The sequence below is a fragment of the Simochromis diagramma genome, unplaced genomic scaffold, assembly GCF_900408965.1.
Source record: "Simochromis diagramma unplaced genomic scaffold, fSimDia1.1 OVJJ01000685.1, whole genome shotgun sequence".
In the NCBI taxonomy this organism is placed as follows: domain Eukaryota; kingdom Metazoa; phylum Chordata; class Actinopteri; order Cichliformes; family Cichlidae; genus Simochromis; species Simochromis diagramma.
This window is the reverse complement of record NW_024387477.1, coordinates 6,553,671-6,572,754: the sequence shown is the minus strand read 5'-3', so window position 1 is coordinate 6,572,754 and position 19,084 is coordinate 6,553,671. Positions and strand designations below refer to the sequence as shown.

Below are 19,084 nucleotides of genomic sequence, written 5' to 3'. Positions count from 1 at the left end.
GATTAATAATAGCAATAAAACAAAGTAATAATAAAAATAAATAGAAATCTTTTAGGTGATACCAGAGCTAGACTATTAGCAGGTAAAGAGGGCGAACACTACTGGAGTACTCACTTTTAGTAGTTTTAATCTATACAAATTTGTAAGAGAAAAATCAGCTGATTCATACGGAGCCCCTCTGATGACATGGTCCAAAAAATAAATAAATTGTGGCCACGAAATATCATTTCGAGGATGATATATATATATATATATCATCCCAGGGCACATTCACTAGAACCTGCGTCAGCCATAGTACGGAGTCCTTGCTGTTGGTGATGTCCTTAAGGTGAGTGTATTATATTTTATATTTATTTCATATTGTTATCCCGCAATTCGGCAGTTATTTATTCAGACCTATATTGTTACTATGTTCTAAATGGTATCTGCTGACGTTTCAAATGTTGTATCCTCATGTTGTTACTACACGTTGTTTTGTTGTGCTAATATGTAGCCGTAAACTCATTTTTAACTGTAGGACGTGCGGCGGCCCCGCAGCACACTTTCAAAGTAGAGCAAGGCTGAAGGCTACTAATAAAGGAGGTATGTTCAACATAAAACCTTAGTTCTCTGTGTCACGAAGGTGTCTCTCTTTTACCCTGGCCACATCACCATACTATCTGGTGCAACTAATCTGGTCTGGACAATAATAACAGTTTTAGATGGAAAGCATCTTAAAATTGCCTTTTTTTTTTTGCTGAACATCTCCTTTGAAAGTAGCATCATGTGAGTCACACTTGTTAAGGTAATACATGCTAAATGAGCCGTAGCTTTCAATGCATCACCGGATGATGATGATGATGCCTTGCAGTTACAGTAGCTCACTGCGGGTATCACGTTGCCAAGGGAACTAATAAAGCATACAGTGATCGGAATGATTTTGTATTGATGCAGGTTGTCATTGCTCATGCTGAACTACTTAAACTCCAAGTAGACAATCGCTCCATTCCTCATTACCTTAGATAATATCTAAGTAATAAAACAATCATTATCAAATTCTGATTTGCCATAGATAAAGTGATTTTATAGGTAGGCTATCATGTAAAAATCTGCTACATAAAATTTATAACTGAGTGTAAAAATACTTATTTCATTTTCATGTGGTTTAGAGGTCAGCTATGGATACTCGGCTGCGAGAATTCTTAACAGAGCGTAAAGCTGAAGAAGATGTGATCAAGAAACTTGAAGATGAGAATGTAAGCCACTGCAGCTGTTGCTGTGTGCATGCGTGTGTGTCTGTGTGTTTGTTTCTGAACGGAGAGCCGCAATCCACAATTTACTATGCACATTCTAAAAAAATGTATTGAATTTCATATTTTTGTTTAATCAGTGACATTAATTAATGACGTGATATGTTTAAAGAGTAATTTTAAAAGTAATTTTTGTTCATCTTATGTTGGACAAATGTGTACCACATTACCAAAAGTATCTGTTATCAAAAGTAGATAGCAAAAAACAACTCTAAAATATGCAGTTGTATGTATTCATTGTTTTTTTAATATTGACAATTTTATTAATTTGTTATTTATATTTTTCAGATTGATGAAACTGTCATTCCCTTAATGACAGACAATGACCTGGCAAAGTACATCCCCAAAGTTGGCGATAGAGTCTCCACTGTGGCCTTCTGCAGACAAGCAACACTGTCACGGACGTCACCATCCAGGAAAGAATCTATACTCTCAAGGCTACGACAAAGACTGACAGGAGCTGAGGGAACGCCTCCTAAAAAGAAATTGTCTCAGTGGGCAGAAAATACAAATGCAAAACGAACAGTGAGACGAATTGAGGTTGGCTGGATGGATTTTGATGAGGAGAAGGGTGGGTTCAAACAGGTGAAGTCTGTAAGTGGTGGTGGAACAAGGCATTTATCTGTAGATAAAAATGAAACAGTGTCAAATATCAAACTTATGGCTGAAAATCTGTTTTTTCCCCAATGGCACCTCAAAAAAACCCAAAAGTCTTTCACACTATTCAACTCATATTGAGAGCTCACAGATGCATGTGGATGCTTCCAGTACATTTGATGAGTTGTATAAGCAAAGTAAAGTCAAAATTCTGCGACTTTATCTGTGTACCAGAAAGAAAACACAACAGCAGCCCCAACAAGCACAGGGGGGGGGGGGCGTGCCGTCCAGAAAAAGGACCAAATGATTTTTCCACTATTTGTGTTTTTATGACCATGCACAGGGTGACACGTCAGGAGACTATCGCAAAACCCTGCTGATTCTCTGTGGAGGGGAAGATTAACGCAGTTATAGCCCCGCTGCAGCTCAGTTCACAGACTTTAGTGACCACAAGACTGTTGACAGAGTGAAACTGTGATGGTTCACGTCAGCATCTTTTCTCAGTGTAACTGCTGCCACTCTTCAGCCAAATCAAGTGACCTATGACCTCGCAGCCTTGCAAGCCAGTTTTCTGCTCTCATGTCTCAACTTCCTGTCCAGCAGGATGAGACGGTTCTTTTTTTTTTTTTACAGTGTTATACGCTCACGATGAAGATGATCATGTTCGCATCTGTAGTGTATTTAACAAGTAGGTACTAAAGCAGAACCTTTAATTTATAGGCCATCCAACAAATACTGTGATTTGAAGGTAACACACACACCTGAATAAAAAAAAAATACACAATTGAAAACAGTTGTCTCTTCTGTTTTTTACTACATGTTGTTATTACAGTTTTTAATTTGTCTCATCAGACCACACATTCTCTTGCTGTACCTTTTTTATGACGTGGGTTCCTGTATTTGACAAGGCACTTTAATAATTAACCATGTTGATACTGGCAACAGTACAGAGGTGAGCAAAATGGGAACTAGAATATTTAAGATCAGGAAACCCCCCTTCCATTTTAATACCTCTTCTGCTTAGCAAAAATACCCATATGTTATTGTTACTCATAAAAGAGAACTAGTGTAAATAAAGGCTGACAATTCCAGAATAGCAGATTTAAGATATTGAATAGCAGCTAATAGATAATTAACACGCTCATATTAGCTCTTCCACATTTGCGCGTATTAACGCGTCACTTTATGCTTCATTTCACGTGTGTCAGTTGCACTTGTACACTTGTTAATGCAGAGGAAAAGTGCAAGACAGCTGTCTTTTTCTTGTTAGTGTTTCAGCTCATTGCATATGTGTGAGCGCAGCTGTTGTCGGGCCACTGCAAGTTAAAAGAGGAAAGAAGAAAAAAAAGATGTATGTGGCGAGGAAATCCCCTGCAGTACGCCAAATCCAAGGCAACAAGAGTCTGCAGCTCTTGCTGCTCTCAGTGGCACACCCAACTTGAAATTGCTCTATTTGATCATAATTACAGGAGATTAAGAGATTACTGCAATAACACTTTGTTAATGTCAATACATACACTGTTCTTGAATTTCCCTTTTGATAACGGGGGATTTTTTTTTTTCTTTGCTGTAGCAATGATGAGCTCGTACTGCATAAATTAAACAGATTCAAGTTTACATATTTCAAAGGTGCTCAGTTCTCAGAGGGAGTCGAAGATATTGCTTTAGCCGTTGACTTCATGTTGTTATAGTTTTCATAACTGTGGTTCCTTCATGCAAACAAGCCAAGCACTGTTCTGCATGTAGGCCTACCACACTGTGCATACACACTAGAATAAGTTGTCTATGCATTTTTCTCTGTTATACTTGTCACATTATGTGCCCAGTGGCTCTTTTGTATCATTCAGTATTGTAGGTTTTTTGCCATGCATCCTTATATGAAGCACGTGCATGTGCTGCAAACTGCAAGCTGCTGCACATAAATGATTTAAATGTATACAGCTTTCTATTCATGTGTTGGCAAAGGCAGGCCAAACAGTTGGACACACACCAGGTTCTGAGCCTTCAGTATCAGGCCATTTTATGGGTTATGGGAATTCCCCAAGTCTCACAGTAAAATCGCTTCCCCCAATTCACCAGTTTCCTTAAAAAGTGCCTCTCCGATACGAGCTAAATGTGTGGGTGAGTTGTTGTTTATTTGTTTTAACATTTGAAATGTAAGTAAAGAATATTTTAGATGTGTGAATATTTATAGATATGTGATTTTTTTAAAATATAGTTTTGGGTGGGTCAGTTTTTGTTCTCAGTTATAGGCTGCCCTTTGTTTGCAACAGAATGTTTTGGGCAAATGGAACAGTGAAAACATGCATCACGCTAGAAAAGAAGAGATTTGTGATAAATATTGTATAAAAATCTGTTGTATATACGGACCACAGTGTATATTATCATCACTCTCAAAACTTGTTTTGCTTTTGTTTTTTCCATTTAAAAACAGTTTTCAATACATTGTGGATTTTAAAAACTGAAGATAAAAGAACTCAAATTATACTTTAAAACTGATTTACTCACTATCATAAAAAAAAATCTGTTAGTATCCATTACACACAGTCCTAGACGAACTGTATTTGTCAAGCTAATACAAAGTCTTGGATTTTATAAAGTCTACAACTTTTTTTTTTTTTAACTAAAATTGATGTAAGTAACCTGTAAAATGTTAAAATACATTTGTATCTGTTGCCAGTGATATGTAGCCCAGTTTTTGAGGTTTTTTTGCATTGCGATAGAGTCTCAGCAACAATAATGTCCCTGATTTAATGCCTCGAGAACGATGGCTGGTCACTACTCGGCTAACAAAAGGACTTTTTGTATTAAGTAGCACAGAGCTAATGACTATCAGCTGCTAATTTCCACTGCTGGGAGATGAGAAAGCGTCCCTGTCTCAGCAGGGTGAGGTGCCTACTCTGTGCTACAGACAAAAAGGGTTTAGAGAAGGGCTCAAATTTGAGGATTGCTCATTTAAAAAACAAACAAACAAACATACCATGTGTTCATTCTGCTAGCTTTGTGCAGTGCTTTAAAATATTGTCAAATGTTGGTGGGAGCATAAGAAAAAGTGTGCAGTTTGTCACCCAGCAAGACTGAATGATGGGTGACATTTCCTGTATCCTCAGGCCTGTAGTTTTTGTTTTCTTCTGGCACTCTCAGAGTCATCAGCCTGTTTATCATTTCTGCACATCGCAGCAGCCCGAAGTGGAAACACTTTGCACCAAAAAAAATATGGGCAATGTAAATGTTGGCAGGCACAGGAATGAGGAAAAAACAACTTCTGTGTGTGTGACAGCCACATGAGCTGTGCTGTTGCTTTTTCCTGTAGACACTAAATGGCTCTCTGGGGACCACAGTCACACATTTTTACCAGACTTTTATGGCCAAAGGGATAGATACCCTTTGTGTGTGCATGTGTGTGTATGCCTATTGTTTCATTGTTGTACATGGCTTTAGTTGAAGCATGTGACTTTTCACTTGACTTGAAAAGGGCATTTATAGCTGATTTGTGAAAGGATTTTCAAATAAGGCGTGTTGTCTTAAATCACATGCTGTCCACCCACTGTCTCTTGTTTTCTCACTTATTCTCTTTCTTTACAGTAAGATTTTCTGTCAGAGAAGTTAAGTCAAAGACATCAATGAGTAAAAGGAAATTCTATTGAAAGTCAAGCTGATTTCTCTGTTAAAGCAGTTTTAACACTAAGTCAGTAACACACCAGTAGAGTTTTTACATGACAGGAAGTAACAATAATAGAAAAGCTAAACACAAGTATAAGATTAGATGAGGTTTGGTATAAATTATGTCATGTATGGCAGTTTTACTTGTTATTTGTGTAAGATTTTTATTACAAATTACGCAGGAGGCTTCTTAGCCGGGAATATCCTTGTGTGGTTCAGTGTGATTGTGTGTAGCCACAAGCTGAATGATCAAGTATCACACTTTGTGTTTCCAGCTACCAGAGGAACAACGTACATTACTCCCTGAGGAAGAAACATAACCGCAGATTATCTGTTCGTTAATTCCCACAAGATGTCACTATTGCTCCAAGTGATTAATTTTAGCCTTCTTGGGGGGTCTTCAATAAAATTGGGACAGTTCTGGTCAAATACAGTGAGCAATGTGTGAGAAACACGGTTTTAAGTAAAAGTTCCATCCAATAAATGATGAGTCTGTTAATTTTGCACTGTACATGTTTTTCTTGTCTAACAATATATGGGTGTTCCTCCTTTCCTGGGACAACACAGATATAACTGAAGTGGACGGTTAATTAAAAAGAGTTAGGTCAGCACTGAAAAAAACTAATATTTGGGGTTGATTGTGTTATAGGTACAGTGTGCACTCTTAATACCTCATATTAATGGACTGGAAAAAAAGAATATAACTACTGTAATATTCACATCTCACAGGCTGAACTCTTATACAAGCTCAAAAAAAAATAAAAGTCAGCTATTCACCTTATTTATAAAACTTATAGTTCATCTTCATTTTATTTGTTATATCACATTTAAAACTAATCAATTTCTTGATCAACTAGATAGTTAATCAGGAAATAGACAAAACACAGTGTGTTTGGACGTTTTTCAGGAAACTACTTTTTTAAAATGTATTTTTTTTAACCACATTTACGATTTGCTCATTTTTTTAAAAATGTAAACAAATGTTTAATTTATCCAGTATTTCATTTGCATAAAAATGTGGATGGAATAACAAGTTTTCTTCCAGCTCTAAACTCATCATTACACATCTCTTAACAATAATTTAGTTCAGCTTAAAAAAAAAAAATCTGCGTAACTCGAACTAAAACGTATTGCCCTCTCAGTTCAGAGGAAATATGTGATGCAATCACAGAAACCCCCACCAGCTCCATCTCTGAATTTATCAATGAGGGAAAAAAAGTCACTGAGTGAAAAAGGTCGGGGTTTGTCTCATGACTTTGGGGGGATGGGAGTGGTAGTCGGGGTTTAGTGAGTACACAGTAAAAACAATAATAATGTTAATACGAAATATAATTAAAATGATTAAAATTCAAGAGAAAATATAGGGGATTTAAAAATTATTATTATTATTATTATTATTATTATTATGAGTCTTACTTACCATCGAATTATTGCATCATTCACTATTTTGCCATATATGGATATTGGTGCCTAAAAGTAGATCATGTGAACAGGTTTGGCAATTCTGGTAATACCGCCACGGTTAGAATACATGTAGAGCGTTTGCTCCAGTGTTTACATTAAGGTCAGCTGCTCCTGTTGGTGCCCCTCTGATAGAGCCGAGCTGCGATTGGCCACGTTGCTGTCAATCATCGCTGTTTACCAAACGTTGCGAGGTGGAATTTCCCAGGTTACAGCATAGACTCAGTAGACCACTTCCGCAATACATGTCTGGGCAGACGAGAGGCCACTGCGAGCTGAAAGGTACCGAGCAAAAAAAGCCACCTCTTTGTTGTTTTGGCTTGGCGTTTATCTCCGCGTTTCCAGCGATTTACCGAATCGATTACAGTCTCTGTAGAGGAAAAATAAGGGGAGTTTAGCACCTTCGTTTCCCGCACAGTCATCTAGTGTTAGCTAGCCGACAGCTAACGAGGATGTTGCTAGCAATTTGCATGACAACAGCGAAAACTAATATTAGCTTTCTTCAGCCAATCAAGGTAGCTGTCATTTGCTAGATTGTGGTGTATTTGAGCCTGGTCTCCTGGATAGATGTGTGTTACTTGGATTTGCATTACATTTTGTTTTGTTTTGTTATTTTTTTGCTCTGCTTTTGTTCCCTTTTTCCCAGGATAAGAACGTTGTAGTTGTCATATTATGCCATCACCATAGCTAACACATTTTTGCCATATGTCCGACTCTGTCAGGGTTCATAGTACAGCATTTGTCCTCTCAAAGTCGTCGGAGGATTTTTATTTTCCGTCCAACGTTTCGCTCATAGTCTACAGTCGTCCTGTTAGAAATGATAACTTAGAAACAGGTCGTTAGTGTCACGCTGTATAGTATAAAACAAAAAGCGGGTGGTATTAATGTCATTTGAGCAGATTTGCTTTTACTTTCGAGCTCCTGTTATAAAACTTTATCTTATGTTCAAGTGTTCAACTTTGAGAGAGAGTACGAGCGTATTTGGTGATCTTGTGGTGTACCTGTTATACTTTCAAATCACCTATGTCACTGACACAATTTTAAGTCGGAACTTAAATATAACCTCACAATGTAAAAATTGCCAAGATTTCTTTTTCCAGTTGTTTACTTTTTCAGCCTGTTAGAAAACTCTTTGTTTTCTGTAAAGGTCAGCTACTCCTGACTTCTTCTGTGTGTTCTTGTGTCTCCTGCTGCGTAGCTTCTGATATTTTTGTTAAGTTAAAAATACCAGTTTGTGTCTTCTTTCCACAGTTCAGAGGACGATGTGTAGGAAGTGAGCAACTGCAATGGAGGGGAAAGGACCGTACCGCATCTATGATCCGGGTGGGAGTGAGGTCAAGGCCAGGGATGAGGCTGGAGGAGGGAGCAGCTATCGGCAGCTGCTGGAGGAGAACAGCATGCTGAGAGAACGGATGAAGGGACTTAAGAGCTTAGGTATGTTTCTAAAGACTAGTTATCTCAAGTTGAAGTAAAGGCCGTGTGCGTCTGTTTGTGTGTCAGTCCTTTTCAACTCCTGGGGGTGTGGTGATCCTTTACCAGAGGCTTGGAAGTTTGAGAGTTCTGTGCAGTATCTAGGATTGCACTCCTCTGGACAGCGACCTCTGACATTGTGCCTGGAATCTGCTGGAGCCATTCTTCCAGTCTTGGGGTTACAGCTCCTAATGCTCCTGTTACTACACTGCTCCAGTTTTTCTTTCAGCCACTGGTACTTTTTTGTTTTCTTGTGAACTCTCTTTCAGATTGTGCTCACCACTGGGATTACCATGTCTATCACTGCTGCATTGTGATAGACGAGGCTTTTTCTGCTCTTTGTCATCCACCACTATGGTTAGCAGCTACACGACTGTCTGGAACTTGAAATCCCGTAGGACCTTAGGCTTGTTGTTCTCACCCATCCTTGGCTGTATCTCCCATCAAGAAGTGTGGCTTTTTATTCCATATGTAGCACAGATGTTCCTGTACACTATCCCAGCCTCTTGATTGTGTCGACAATGCACTACATAGTCTCCGGGGCTCCTTTGCACAGCCTTCAACGTGGGTCCTTGGACCCAGTGCTGTTATTTCCAGTGCTCTTCTGATCTGCATGTGTCATATATTGACTCATGTGGCCACTCAGCCTAGTTCATGAGACCCTGAGTTGATCTTCCATGTTAAGGGGAAGCAGGTAATTGGCTGGCTTGTAGTTTGATGGTGTTGTACCCTTGTGGGGGATCCTTCATGCTCAGATTGTTCTGGCCTTTGTTATCCAGTGCGGAGGAGTACCTGCTGTTAGCAGTCCCTTTTATTTGTGCTGCCAGGTGTCCATGGTGTGTTAGCTTCTTCATCTATCATCTTCAATTATTTTAGGTCTTGGTGCTGTCTAGCTCTTCATTCTTGAGGCTCGTTGCTGGATGTCTGCCTTTGTGATCTTGATTGGCACTTTTTCTGTGAGGTTGGTGCTCATAGATCCACCAGCCACTTGGCTTTGGTGTTGTGTCGTTTCTTCCTCCCAGGTGTTCTTCCATTATTTCTCCAGCCTACTTGGACTAAAAGTAGATCAATATTTTTATTATTGTGGCAGTGACATATATAAGCTCATTGGTTTTAGTGCTATTGGTAGTCGGGAGAGCTAGAGGTAGAGCTGTGTTCACACCTACAAGTATCTCCTGTGATGGGATTTTGTCAGTGAGTGAGGGGAGTTGTGTCCTTTGTTTCGGGTCTACCTTTAATTTGGTCACGATCTTCATCCTCAGCTCAGTAAGATGGAACATCTACTTAAGTTAGACTGCTCTTTTCGGCTCATTATGTCCGTAATACCACTGGATTTCCAACTTCGATGGTGGCTTTCTTTTACTGATGTTAGAGCGCCGAGTTACCATGTGCTTCTTGGTCACAGTGGAAGCTCATAAAGTTTTTTCCAAAATTTTCTACACAGGAAGTTGAGATTGTTCAGCTTGAATTCTGTAGCAGCAGAAAGTTGAACAGACATTTTAAATAACACATTTGTTATTTAAAACAAATTCGACATAGGCACAAAGACAACATGTGATGTTGTAGCATCATATCTGTTTGTAGTCAAAACAAAATCCTAAAGTGTCATTCAGCAATTGTGGTGAAATGTAGTGAAACCTGAAAATCTGCTTTGGTCATCCAGTTAAAAACTCACATGCTAACAACGTGAATGGCTCAGTGACTAACTAAACGAGTCCTTACTTTCTCACAGAGTTTCTGTCACACGTTGTTTGATGTTGTGCTGATATTTTTAGTGACAACAGGGTTTGCCAGTAGAAACAAAGCAAGATTAAGTGAAGGTGTTACTAGATAGAGACGAGCTCTCTCCAATACCTGCAGGTGATTTGCTGGAAGAGTCTCAGTCAGAGGCGTCGAGGCTTCGACAGCGAGTGGAGGAACTTGTGAGAGACAACGAAGCCCTGAAATCGTCCAGCTTCGCAGCCAGTTTGTGTATGGGAGGGCCCATTCAAACTGAGACACAAAGTAGGTTTCACATACTTAAAGGCAATGAAGAAGACTTTTCTTCACATTTTTGGATTATTACACAGTGTGGCCAGCATTTGGCTGATTGTTACCATTAATATTCATTTGGTGTATTTCAGGTAATAAACCCTGTTTACATACCACAGCTGAGCAGAAGGAGGAGCAATCGAGCTGTTTAGGAAAGACTCTTCAGCCAGAGAAGCCCAATGTAAATAATTTGTTTCTGCTTTCTGTTCAGGTAGAAATGACCCTGTTATTATTTTAAGACTAGATGTAGGCATTATCAGGGCCTAAAATATAACGTCCGACTGGAGACTGTTCACTACGTCGTTGTTTTTTGGGATCATGTTCGAGTTGTGTGTGTATATTTTTTTTATAGGATGCCATGTCAGAGTTTGAGGTGGTGAATATGGAGGGAAAGACTTCAGAGGCATTGACAGTACGTACCAGATGAATAGCTCAAATCTATTTGAATCATATGGTTATTTTTAGCATTTATTCTTTACCCTTTAAAAGGATATTATTTTGTATAGGTTTCGGTTTAGTGAGGTTAAATTTAATCATTCCTCTTTATAGCCATTTCCTCAATATTGGACATACATCCTTGGTGTGTTGACTCACCAAAAAACTCAATACTGGTAGCTCCAGCCTGAGTCAGTCAGGGGAAAGTCCAGGATTGTCACTGACTAGAATTACACCGCTGATTCATTCACATACTAAATCCCAGGGGATGTGTTAACAGGACATGAGGCCAGTGTTGAGGTGAACATGTTAAAACCTATGCTAGTGGCCAGCCTGTCACATATTCTAACAAATTTAGCCAACCTTGCTATCTAAAATATATGTTGGCGAAAGTAGAAAAGCTAATTGTAGTCTGTGGAGAGTAAAAATAAACCCAACAGGACCAACTAGTTTGCCTTTCATACAAATCGGCTGCTCCCTTTCATAGAGAACGATGACTCTTACAGAATGGTGTTTTAAATAATTGAGATGTAATTGAGAACACGCTCACTGAGTCAGCTTGAGAAGAACAGGTGACTGACTGGTTACTTGTGTGGGTATCTTCAGGCCGGGTCAGCAGTAGGAGTAATTCCCCTCCTTCCTCAGGAGAACATCGAGCTAGCAAGCCAGCTGAAGAGGCTTGAGAGCTCATTCAGCATATTTGCTGAGGAGTCCAACCCAAACCAGCTGTTAGCGCACCTTGGCCGCATGGCTGTGGAGTTTCATCATCTTTCTTCGAAAGTCCAAAAGAATGAACAGAGGACCTCCCTCCTACAGGTATTGCGCACAACTACTGTGTGATAAAACTAAAAAAATGTGACAAATCACCACAGTGCTTATTATAAATAGTGATTTATAAGTGTTGTAATAGTGCAAGAGCATACCAAGTGTATATACAATGATCAGTCATGTTAAAGAAAAATATAAAATCTGAATTTTGTTATAGCAACTCGAAACTATCTCGCTAAATACTACTGCTACGGCACGCTCGGCATAACTTGATGACTTTAAAAGCATTTTTGTGTGAGATTTGACGGGTCGCGAGAGTAAAACTACAGATGCAATAATACTTCGTTCGGACGGATGTGGTTTCAGAACTTGAAGAGTAATTTAAGTGTGTTTTGTGGTAGAACAAGTATTCTGGAGACTCAATAACTTTAAAAAAATAAAATAAAGCTGCACGTAGTTGGTGCTCTGTGTAGAACCTCTAAAACATTCAATAAAATATTTTTAAAGTCTCACTACTTTCACTACATGGAACATTAATTTTTCCTCAAAACCCTGTGGGCAACAAAAGTGTTATTTAATGGGATGAAAATAGGAAACTAAAGCTTGATTTATCAGATAAAACAGATGGCATTTCCTTATCTGTTAGATTATTACACGTGACTTGCATTCCGACGTAATTTAAAACTCAACATAAGTTTATCTTTGTGCCACTGGGTTGATGGCATTTCTGGATATGTGATTGAGTACAGATAATAAGAAAATGTCAGAACGGTGTTTAATATTGTCCTCTCTTGGCTTTATAGACTCTCTGCGAGCAGCTCAGACAAGAGAACAATGAGCTTCGAAAGAAAATGGAAGAGGATCATCATATCAGGAATCGAGACTTGGAACAGCTGAGGTAATGTTTCTCCTTTTGATGTGACTGCTACAATTAAAACAATACTATCGCTCTGACATCTTGTTCTCTTTTCTTCTGATCTGTTTTTTAACTTTTTGTGGGACTGTTTTGCTTCTTATAATTGTTTGATTTTATGTCGAGTCAAAGTCTCATTACTGTTAATAAAATATTTATCGCCTAATCTTTACTTTGCCCTTGATGTTAACAATTCAGCGCGCTTTCACTTCTGAAGGGGGATTACTCCAGGGCTTTCTGGTGTTGTAGGTTCTTCCCAGAAGGCCTCCAATAGCTGGAGCATGATGACGGCCATGTCTTAGAATGAGACCTAGTTCTCAAACACTATCATTTTCATTTTCATGCCGGTGTAGACAGGAAAATCAGAAACTTAAGGAGTTGGTCACAGGAGCGGCAGCAGCGGCGGCAGCATCTGCGTTGCCACCTGACGCTGAAACTCCAGAGGCCAAAGAGGAGCCGGTGAAGGAGGAATCTGCGGCTGTCCGACCCAAAATGGAGGCCACCACACCGCAGAAGGTAGTTTCAGTTTAATTAAAATTGATTTATTTAAATTTGTATACGTACATTATTTGCTGTAGCTTCATATTTAAAACATTTCTATAAAGTATTTTTTTTACCTAAACCAGTTTTTAATCTGTGTTCTTTTTAAAGACCTTTAATTAAATTATTCTCAATAATCTTGTGACTGAGAATTTCCCACTCGTGACCTCTTACAACGTGCGTAATGTAGTAATGTTGTGGATTTAGGAATATTTTATGTTCCCCCAACCCCCCAGAGTGGAAAAGCTGCAGAGAAAACCCCAACTAAACCTTGTGATGTCGAGGTGTATGAAAAGAAGATCAAGCTTTTGGAGAAGCAAAGAAAGGATGTGAGTCTTGCTTGCTTACTTTCTTACTTACTGCTCATCCTCTTTTGCCATAGGGGAAAGTCTGTGTATTTTGTTTCCTACATGTTCAGTGGTGTTTGTTTCGCTTTCTGGCTTCTTACAGGTGCTGGAGGTGAACAAGCAGTGGGACATTCAGTGGAACGCCATGAAGTCACAGTTTGAGCAGAAGGTACAGTAATGACTTTACAGCTGCTGTGACGGGTGTGGGAAGGCGTTACGGTGCTCTTGACTGCTTAAAAGAATTTTAAATTTTTTTTTAGATTTCTTTTCTTTTTTCAAATTTTTTTTTCAATTTCAGGCCTTTCTTTTTTTTCTTTTTTCTTTTTTTTTTTTTTTAACATTTTCAAAATATTGAATCACCTGCATCAGTTAGCTCTGTTTGGTCCAATTTAGTTCAAAGAGATGTTAAATGCTCTGTTGGACTTAAAGTAAATCACTTGTACCCAGTAAGAGTGATTTAACAAGTGTCAGTACAAGTGAGATACCAGTCACAAATTTCATTGGGTGTCTCTCCATAACACCACACTCAGTGATTTGTGTGTAAAATGGATTACATGCTATGAAAAGCTGAAACTTAACTAAAGAGTTCCACTGTATTCATTTCAGCATATAAAGAAGCTAAGGTTGGTTACCTGTGGGGTTCAAATATTGTCTTAATTACTTATTTTATGAATTAAAGTTGCTTCTGGTGTCTGTAGCAACACTTTTTCCAAGTGATGCTTGAAGTTAGTTTCAAGTGTTTTGCCAAACTAAGAAAAAATATTACTGATCACTGAGCATCGTGACATTAATTAGGTAAAATATCGTGATTTAACAGAAAAACAAGCAAAAAAACCTGTGATGGGTGAAGTGACAGATGGAAAGCATTTTATAATTTGAAAAAAACTTTAACAAACAGGACTTTGAAGTTTGTGTTTATGACTTGACAGAGAAGCAGCTGTGTATGTGTCTAGTTTTTTCTTTCTTTTTTTTTTTTTTTAAAAATGTGCTTGTCCAGTGGAAAAGGTGCAATCTTGCAATAGCTTGCGATCTGAACATGCTTACCACAAGGCCTGTCACACTTCAGTAAGAATTCCCCTTACCTCTCCGGTACCCGCTGACTTCCTGCTGTGGTGCAGTCAGAGGGCAGCAGAGACACACAGACGTACACACTCTCACACTGACACTCACACACCTATGTTGTGCACACCCACAATTATGTATAAACCTACATTCACACTTCGTTCAGACAGGGACACCGTGCAGCTTTGGGTTATAACCACAGAACCCTAGATATATCCATTTGCGTCACTCGGTTCGTTCATATGTTACACAAAAACAGCAGTGCGTGTTTGCGAATTTGATGGCTTAGTTTTCTATTTAGATAATATTTCTGAAGCTAATACCGGAGGGTTATTACTTAATCGGTTTTATTTATTATTAGGCACTTTATGGCAATTTATAAAAAAAAATGGATCTTTAACAGTGTGATCATTTCCCAAACTAAAAGATTGCCACTTTTCCTCAGATCACAGACCTCAGACAACGGCTAGCCGAGTCACAGAAAACTGTGCTTGAGCTGGAGGCTGAGCGGGAGCAGAGGCAACGAGACTATGACAAGAAGCTGCTGCTGGCCAAGTCCAAGATTGAAAATGTCCAGGTGAGAATACAGATGTGAAAAAGGCCAGGTGAAACTGGTCTAAACGAAAGCAGGGCACAGAGTGACTGTGGAAAAGGTGTTTTTAAAGCCATGGGGTGTGTGCGCGTTCGTTCCAGGGGGAGAAGGAGTGTTTAAACACTGAGACGGCCGAGCTGAAGCAGAAGATCCGCTACTTGCAGGATCAGCTGGTGCCCCTCAGCAAACAGAGAGAGTACCAAGAGAAGGAGATCCAACGCCTCAACCGAGTGAGTGTGGAAGAGATGCAAAAAGAGTAATCGGGCGAAGGGACGTTTCTGTCAGGGTAACATTGATTTTTGTCTTATTCAGGCTTTAGAAGAAGCCTTAAACCTACACTCACCTTCATCCTCCCAACAACCTCCTGGCCAGGGCAACTTTGCAGATGCGGCCAACAACTTTAAGAAACAGGAGCTGCTCACTCAAATTGCTGTACTTAAAGAACAGGTCAGATAAACAGAACATTTACACACACTCCTGCAGTTACGTGTGGATTTCCCTTCAGCTGCTTTTTCTTTCTTTGCACTTCAGGTAAAAATCTTTGAGGAGGACTTCAGAAAAGAAAGGAGCGACAGGGAGCGAATGAATGAAGAGAAAGAGGACTTGAGGCGGCAAGTTGAAAGACTTCAGGGTCAGATTACTAATTTGACCAATCAGGTAAGATCGTGCTCATGTAACATGTATTTTTTCCCCCTGTATATAATGTGACCAGGAAAGCTTTAGCTTTTGTATAATTTTTCTGCTAGTGGCTATTCTAGCTGACCTGCCCTAATATGAGGTGCTTTATTTTTCTTGTTGTGTACTTGTTGGTGTGGCGCAGCTTCATCAGGCGCAGAACGAGTGTCAGAGAGAGCGTACAGAGAGATGTAAGCTGGAGAGACTGCAGATGCAGCATCACAAACAGGTACTGCTAGTGTTACATATACACTGAAATGGTGGATTAAAGGGCGCTGTCACACTGAGTAGGTGAAATATTTGTTCAGTGTGGCTCCTGAAAAGAAAGTGCCAATAGGCTACAGGTGGTGGTAAAGCTTGCAGGCTAGTGCCCCCTAGTGACAGAATGGTGGAAGACTAGATTGACTTGACTGTAGTAGGTTCATGCCGAACGAATCACAAGAGCCTCACTGCAGCTAGCTTGTTTCGGTCAGTGCATTTGGGAGCAGCGAGGTGAACACTGGCACGCCTCAGTGGGAGGCAGAACCGCAGCAGGGTTGAAGGTCAGCAGCGTCCCGTGCCACAACAGGGCCGCTGCATTCGCTGAGAGTAGCCACAAAGCACTGATTGGGGATCACATGTGTACTTGTGATCCCTCGTAGGGGCAGCAGCAGGAAAGACGTACCTCAGACCCCACGTCAGACTCAGTGAACGGCCCGCTGAGCCCTCCCTACTGTGGTCCCTTTGTGCAGGTGGGACCGCAGGGCCTTGAAGGTTGGCCCATACACTTCCCTCCCCGGATGCCCAATGCAGCAGGCGCCGCAGCCGCAGCCGCCGCAGCACCACCCCCTGTACGAGACTTCCAACCCGTTACCCCGGTAAGGGCGCTCTAAAGCCCCTCTGTCTTTGTCTCTGGAGTGACTCTGGTTCACTGAAGAAACAAGGCTTTCTTTTTTTTCTTTTCAATTTCTCTCTTACCTCTACTTCCCTTACTTGCTGGGGGCAGCACGCTTACATTCAATAACCAATATTAGGTTATGGCAAAGACTTAAGGGCTGCTGATTGCGACGAGTAAGAATAGAAATTTTAACAGAATTGTTCTGTTTTTGTTTTTTTAAATCAGGGTTTTCCTTGGCAGTTGTCATTCAATCAACCTGAGAGGGGGTTGAGAGGGGCCAGAGCAGTAGGAGAAAGTTCACGACCACCACCAGAGAATGCAGGTAAGATACAACCAGTCATATGTAGTTTATTTCTATTGCACAATACATGATGGTGTGTATTCAAACAGATGTACTCTTAAAATGTAGTGGAAAAACAATGAGCCAAATTTTGTCATTAGTTATGCTTAAAGTTCTTCAGCTCAGAGGTGTAAACTATAGTGGGGTAAGGCTTATTTATGTTCATACTGACTATTAGCAGCACTATCCGTCCATGCAAATCACCAATGATTCTTTTGAAACATGATTTAGTTGTGCATCTTACTTTGGTGTCCGTAGATCAGTCAGCGGCGGCAGCAGCAGCAGCAGCGACAGGAGCACCTGGAACAGGATTTGGAAAAAGGGAGCGACAGAACATTGACCCTGGAAAGCACTAAAGCATCACCGTACCCACTTAAAAGGAGCCTGGGTAGTAGCATGAAATCAGTTTGTTTTTGAGTTGACAAGGTGTGATTTGATCTATAATTTTCCTACTGAACTGTAGATATCCTATTGTAATGTTGTTTATACTTGCGTTTTATAAGGCTATTTGTGACGCTATTCTGAATATACACATGAAATATTGTTTAATTTTTTTTTTTTTTTTTTTTTTTTTTTTTTTTAAATCGGCAACTTTAAGTCATTTGTTAAATAGGTTTGAATAATTAACATAGATTTTTTTTGTTTTGTTTTCCAGACAATATACCTATGTGATTGTCTATCTGCAAGTATGTAACAAGTAGTTTGTTACTTGTAGGGTCACAGGAAGCCATTCCCCAGTAAGACTAAGACTACATATACTCATTCCAGCCATGAATGATTATATAGGTACACTGAATCATAGAGCTTACAATGTGAATGTTAATTGATTTATGAGGGTTTTCAGTACCATCGATGTTATAGAACTGTCCCATAACTGTGTAACTGTTCAAAAGTTGTTGTTGAAATACAAAAATTTTGGGAAATGAATTTTGATGGTATCATACCAAAAAAAAAACCAAAAAAAAAACCATGATTGTGATTACTGATAATTTATTTATAACCTGCTGTTTTGATAGTTGCATTGACTAAGTGTAAATCATTGTCTTTAGTAATGCTGTTCTTTCTATGTTGTTAGTGTAATCCCAATATATTGTAGCTATTGACATTGTATGTTTGTATCAGACACAATACGCAGTACATACACAATCCTTTTTTTTTTTTTGGTAATTTCTCCCCCATGATGATGGACCTAATCTCATTAAACACTTCGACTTGATTTGACCACTCATTCCAATATTTATGCTCATCTCACTGCATCCTGTACCACTGCACACAGCATATCCCCAACACAGTACCAAGAGATTACAGCAGCAAAATCTTAAGGCAGCAGCCGCGTCCTCATATACCTGTTATGTCACATAACCTCGCTGAGTTGTACTTACCAGTACAAAATATCCAAATTCAGCTCAAGGAGCAGAATGAGGACGATTTTCATCAGAATTCGGAGGCCGTGGTTAAACACCCAGTTACAGCAGTACAGCCACCCCAGAGGATAAAACCCTCTGTCGGGATGTCTCGACTTTTTGTTTCCATCCACTTCAACAACCAGCAACCCACACCTTGCCGACTGACCTGTGAACTGCTCTAACGCAGTCAAAGTCGCAATAACAGATAGCGGATCCACACCTCCAGGTCACACTATTAGGAAAAAGTTCAATCTGATCTCCGAATCAACAAGCCTTGCCTGTTTAAACTGAATGCCAGTTACGATTACTTAGTATAGTGTATTTTGACTAGTCAGATGAAGGGCTTAAAAAAAAAAAAAGGTTTGAAATGGCTTACTTTTATCTAGCAAGATATCAACAGGGAACAAAATCAGGATGGGCTAGAGCTGAGATGAGACATTAACAGAATTGCACTTTGAAAGGTATGCTGTAATTTATGGCAGATGTATTTTCCTGGTTTTTAGCCTTTTTTTTTTTTCCTTTTTTTTTTTCTCTTTTTTTGCTGTAGGAAAAAAGCACATGTGAGACTTTTTGTATTTGACTGGCTTAATAAATCTATTCTAAATGTCTCATTAGTAT

General features: G+C 39.5%; 1 protein-coding gene across 8 annotated transcripts; it reads left to right on the top strand.

Moving 5' to 3' along the window:
- Nucleotides 1-3,898: 3,898 nt before the first annotated feature.
- Nucleotides 3,899-18,898, top strand: tnip1 (TNFAIP3 interacting protein 1). Of its 8 annotated transcripts, none has more exons than XM_040016254.1 (18): nt 3,899-4,007; nt 8,262-8,444; nt 10,341-10,484; nt 10,604-10,692; nt 10,864-10,923; nt 11,553-11,762; nt 12,518-12,612; nt 12,981-13,143; nt 13,404-13,496; nt 13,618-13,683; nt 15,022-15,153; nt 15,270-15,398; nt 15,481-15,615; nt 15,700-15,825; nt 15,989-16,072; nt 16,485-16,700; nt 16,946-17,042; nt 17,319-18,898. In XM_040016254.1, the coding sequence occupies exons 2-18, from the start codon at nt 8,297-8,299 to the stop codon at nt 17,414-17,416; spliced, it is 2,085 nt and encodes a 694-aa protein (XP_039872188.1). In that variant the 5' UTR covers nt 3,899-4,007; nt 8,262-8,296; the 3' UTR covers nt 17,417-18,898. The 8 variants fall into 8 exon arrangements, with proteins under 8 accessions (XP_039872188.1, XP_039872193.1, XP_039872191.1 ...); XM_040016257.1 differs by lacking the exon at nt 3,899-4,007 and adding an exon at nt 7,112-7,292 and having other exon boundaries at nt 11,592-11,762; XM_040016253.1 differs by lacking the exon at nt 3,899-4,007 and adding an exon at nt 7,112-7,292.
- The last annotated feature ends 186 nt before the right edge of the window (nt 18,899-19,084 follow it).